This window comes from Aspergillus brasiliensis (genome assembly GCF_001889945.1).
Source record: "Aspergillus brasiliensis CBS 101740 unplaced genomic scaffold ASPBRscaffold_67, whole genome shotgun sequence".
Taxonomy (NCBI): Eukaryota; Fungi; Ascomycota; class Eurotiomycetes; order Eurotiales; family Aspergillaceae; genus Aspergillus; species Aspergillus brasiliensis.
The window spans coordinates 1-3,725 of NW_027137508.1; the positions used below are offsets into that span (position 1 = coordinate 1).

Sequence of the window (3,725 nt, forward strand, 5' to 3'; positions counted from 1 at the left end):
TACTGACGGATGCGAGAAGAGAAGCTCGGACTGCACATCTCATTTTCCTATCCAAGGCATTGAGAAATGGAGAGAATATCTGTGGGTATTACTGTTGAATACGCAGAGGTCGTTTCACTGGAAGGAGCATGGTCAATCGAGACCAGGATCAATGATATTATAGGTGAGTCAAGAAATGGCGGGATGTTACTGCCGCTAACGAGATTAGTCGGCTGCTGTGTTCTCGGTCAAACGAAGGTTGACCGAGAGTGCCTGACCTGGTGGCCTCCTTTGGTAGGCATGAGTCCAAACTTCTCAATTGACCGGGATTTCCAGTCAGCTGCAACAGAGACTGACGCTGATCAATCAATCGATTCGTGTCCGCATGATGGACTTGACCAAAAGGATGCAAATACCAGGACTGGATCTATACCGCCCGGTGTCATCAATACGTGAGTGTAGGCTTGCCTAGACCCAAAGCAATATTGGCTCACAAAATTGCTGCCGTTAGTTCTGTCCACTGCCCTTACGCCAGTGACTCAGTGGTGTTGGGTGAATTTTTTCGGTCTACAGGACCTGAAAAAGACCTTAACATGAACTCCTATGACATGAACTCCTATGGAGCCTTGGCCAAGGAGTTCATGAACGCACCATACCATGATGGGCAGAAAATTAGGAGGAGCCTTGTTCTGCAGGATTGTGACATTAGCAGACAAAGTATGAAATCTCTGTCGAAGGAGTCGTCATGCCAAAGCGCCGCTGAGAAAGAACCCGCTTCGTTGTCCCAACCCTCGTCACCAGATGATAGTCCAGCATCTTAAGAGAAGCAGTGCTATCTAAAGGTGCATACGTCGGAAAAACTGTGTTCTGGGCGAGTTTGGGTATGGGACAGTTCGCACACAGTTCCTCTTCCTATAGACTATGGTTATAAAGGGCCTTTTCATGAGGCGTCTCAGATGTGTTGGAGCTGAAGGGATCTATTCTCATCATTATTCTACTCTGAGTAATGTATTGCTTATTTCAACCCCAGTACGATATGTACGGCAAGCTATCAATCTGCAGGTGTTATTTGCAGCAATCAGATATGCGACTATGCCCTTCACCTATATTCTATTCTTTCGATTTTCTCCTCCCCAGCCAAAACACCGTAGAGATATTCCTGATGTACTACAAACAAATCCACGCCGTGGGCAAAGTGCTCTCATCAGTGACATCACGCGTCGACCAAGATTGCACAGTATCCCAGACGAAGCGGAAGACACGTTTGAATCAGGCCCTGGTTCGATTACCTTCTAGCGTAAACTAATCGGATGCTACTGCCGCCTTGTTCACCACTGCCGCGATCTTTCCGACCAGCATGTCCGGCTGGCTCAGCATGGGAGAATGCCCTGCGCTACAGCGATCAATTTCTGCCCTGGCCAACTCGGCAAATCTCTCCTGAAACTGCACGGGTACTGCCTGGTCTTCCTCGCAGATTAGGTAAGTGGATGGAAGGTACTCATACGCCGCGCGAGTTGTGGGTGTGGTCTGCACCAAGTAAGACTGAGGAGTCAGACGGGACTCCCACCAGGCTGCCGCGGCGTCCGGAAGATCGCTGTAGAGCATTCGGGCTCCATTCTTGATGCGGAAGCGTCCATCCGCCTAGATCGAGGAAATCTTTAGTTTGTGGTTGTGCGTCAGGAACAAGTGAACACATACCCCAACTTCATTATTCGGAGATTCGCCGAATGTCTCCTTCACCGATGCACCCCTAGGTAGAACAAAGGCAGCGTAATAGAATAGGTGCAAAACACCGCCAACTTTTCCCTCTTTCTGACGCGAAGCATGGGTGAGGGATCTAGGGATAGCTGTGCTGCCCACAATGCCTCCGTAGGAATGCATTACAACAACAACGAACTTCTGCTCCTCTTCTATCAGCTGCTCCAGGGCTTCGGTGATGGTCCGTGCGTCGTCCTCCATTGTGCGGGCGGCGAAATCACTGGCATCGACATCGGAGCAGCTGGGAAGAGGTGGATGGATGACTGGGTAGTTCACGTCGCGAAGACCTGTCGCCAACTTGGAGTAGACGAGTGGGGTCTGGAAGGAGCCCTGAACGAGCATGATTGAGGGCTGTTCAGAGGCCATGGTATTCGACTAGATGATGGGCAGATAAAAGACCGATGTGTTAGGGTGCAAGGTTAGTGAAAGTGAAAACATGGAATTGTCGGGAGGTTGTGAGAAAGAAGATATAGGCACCCGGGCTGAAGGGGGGATGGGGGGTGTATGATGTTCCCCGCAGAGATACAGTACTCATTAAGTTCAATCCCAGACTAGTCGACGCGCTATTGTTGAATAGCCGACAGTTGGATTGGCGCGAATTGTATGGTTAAGCAGTCCGCTCTTGTTCCTTCCATCATCAACTCCGCTAATTCCATGCCAGCTGCCACGACATGGCGTTCGGTCCTCGAGTTCCGTTTTCACCGCCACCTCGTCAGCCGGTATGGGGACCGATTTTATCGGCTGCCCTGGCTTACTGTTATAACCAAAACGCACGAAATGCAACTCATGCGATCAACGGGGCTATAGGGAGGTTGGCCCGAATTTCCAATACCTTAGCAACATGAGGCGCGTTTGATTTACCTAACGATGGCTCGGATCGCAGGGCGGCAATGACTATCGCGCCCTTAGGCACCATGATCCTGTTATCTTTCCAAGGTGGTAATAATGGTGACGATCCAGATCCTACATCTTGCATACAGTAGAACAAGTATTAAATGCAATTGCACTGATCACAAAGCACAACACACTCTATTTTCCTCTGATCCCTGTCCCGCCTTTTAAATTACTGTGGGTCCTTCGAAGGGGGTTGTGAGGGATTGATGGGACAGAACCTCCTGCTTAGAGGCTGCCCAAAAAGATCATGCTCTCTGTTTGGAGATATCTCCCATCTCCTGATAAACCTTTCTTCCCGATCCTGGCAGGTTGCTTCAAAAGCGCGTGCCCTTGGGCTGACATTAGCCTCCGCCTGTTTGAGCGATCGACTCCTTTCTACTTTCAAGCAAAGACGAACCGGCCCCGTTAAGTTGTCCCTGCCTTCAGCCAATACTCCTTGGGAAAGAATTGGTCCTGCAGATTGGGGTGTTTTGACAGGGGTGCTCAAGCATTGTTGGGAGAAACAAATCTTTCGTTCACCGAAAGTGGTGCGATATGTTTCCCCTTGCCGTTCGTTATTCCGTCTGTCCAAATGCGACCAGATTTAATTTGAGGTTGGCAATATCTGGTATTGGGACCTTCTTCTCAAGACTAGAGTAAAACGATACAGGGACAATGCATCTGGAACTAAGCAAGAAGTCGAAGGCGAAACTATCAGTTCGAGCTATGCCGGATGGTCTCATTATCACTGATTCAATCGCAGCAAGCTCTCGACCGAGCTTTGGACGATTTACAGGACAACCGGGGAAGTCATAAAGGGGGACCAGATTTGCTGAATATCGGCTATTTCACCCTGTGATCTTGCGGCTATCTTCCCAGAAGACGGGTATGGAGATATGCTTGATAATAATCTAAACCTGATGTCTCGAAACCCCCGACTTCACGGTTTCGGAACATTGGTGGCAAGGGCTGACAACATGAGGTATCCGAGTTTGAGCTCAGTTACGCCAGGGGATGATCCTTTGCTGCTATCACAGTTGACGTCTCAGCTGGATATTACCATGAACATGGGCTTACAACCACAAATCTCACCGGAGTTCTGGGTGGAATGGTTG

The 3,725-nt window shown here is 49.5% G+C and overlaps 4 protein-coding genes across 4 annotated transcripts; 2 read left to right on the forward strand and 2 right to left on the reverse strand.

Annotated features, from left to right (window-relative positions):
* Positions 1 to 66: 66 nt before the first annotated feature.
* On the forward strand, positions 67 to 435 carry ASPBRDRAFT_139951 (uncharacterized protein; the record flags this gene model as incomplete). The annotated part of the gene is made up of 2 exons (XM_067619150.1): positions 67 to 163; positions 209 to 435. The coding sequence occupies 2 exons, from the start codon at positions 67 to 69 to the stop codon at positions 433 to 435; spliced, it is 324 nt and encodes a 107-aa protein (XP_067472703.1).
* Positions 436 to 1,040: 605 nt separating this feature from the next.
* On the reverse strand, positions 1,041 to 2,221 carry ASPBRDRAFT_591537 (alpha/beta hydrolase). The gene is made up of 2 exons (XM_067628007.1): positions 1,678 to 2,221; positions 1,041 to 1,620 (listed from the first exon to the last, which is right to left on the reverse strand). Exons 1-2 carry the CDS (start codon positions 2,101 to 2,103, stop codon positions 1,282 to 1,284), a joined length of 765 nt encoding a protein of 254 aa, XP_067472704.1. The 5' UTR covers positions 2,104 to 2,221; the 3' UTR covers positions 1,041 to 1,281.
* A 573-nt stretch (positions 2,222 to 2,794) lies between these two features.
* On the reverse strand, positions 2,795 to 3,112 carry ASPBRDRAFT_49773 (uncharacterized protein; the record flags this gene model as incomplete). Its single annotated transcript, XM_067626416.1, has 2 exons — positions 2,795 to 2,885; positions 2,919 to 3,112. Coding segments are annotated over 2 exons (279 nt in total), but the record flags the coding sequence as incomplete, so codon positions are not given.
* Positions 3,113 to 3,173: 61 nt separating this feature from the next.
* ASPBRDRAFT_49774 (uncharacterized protein) lies at positions 3,174 to 3,725 on the forward strand (the record flags this gene model as incomplete). The annotated part of the gene is made up of 1 exon (XM_067626417.1): positions 3,174 to 3,725. A coding segment is annotated over exon 1 (195 nt), but the record flags the coding sequence as incomplete, so codon positions are not given.

Bases quoted from the DNA above. Each gene is read 5' to 3' on its own strand.
- ASPBRDRAFT_591537 (XM_067628007.1), bottom strand. From the start codon at position 2,103: ATGGCCTCTGAACAGCCCTCAATCATGCTCGTTCAGGGCTCCTTCCAG. The intron at 1,621-1,677 runs GTATGTGTTCAC...TCCTCGATCTAG, and splicing joins CTCCGAATAATGAAGTTGGG to GCGGATGGACGCTTCCGCAT.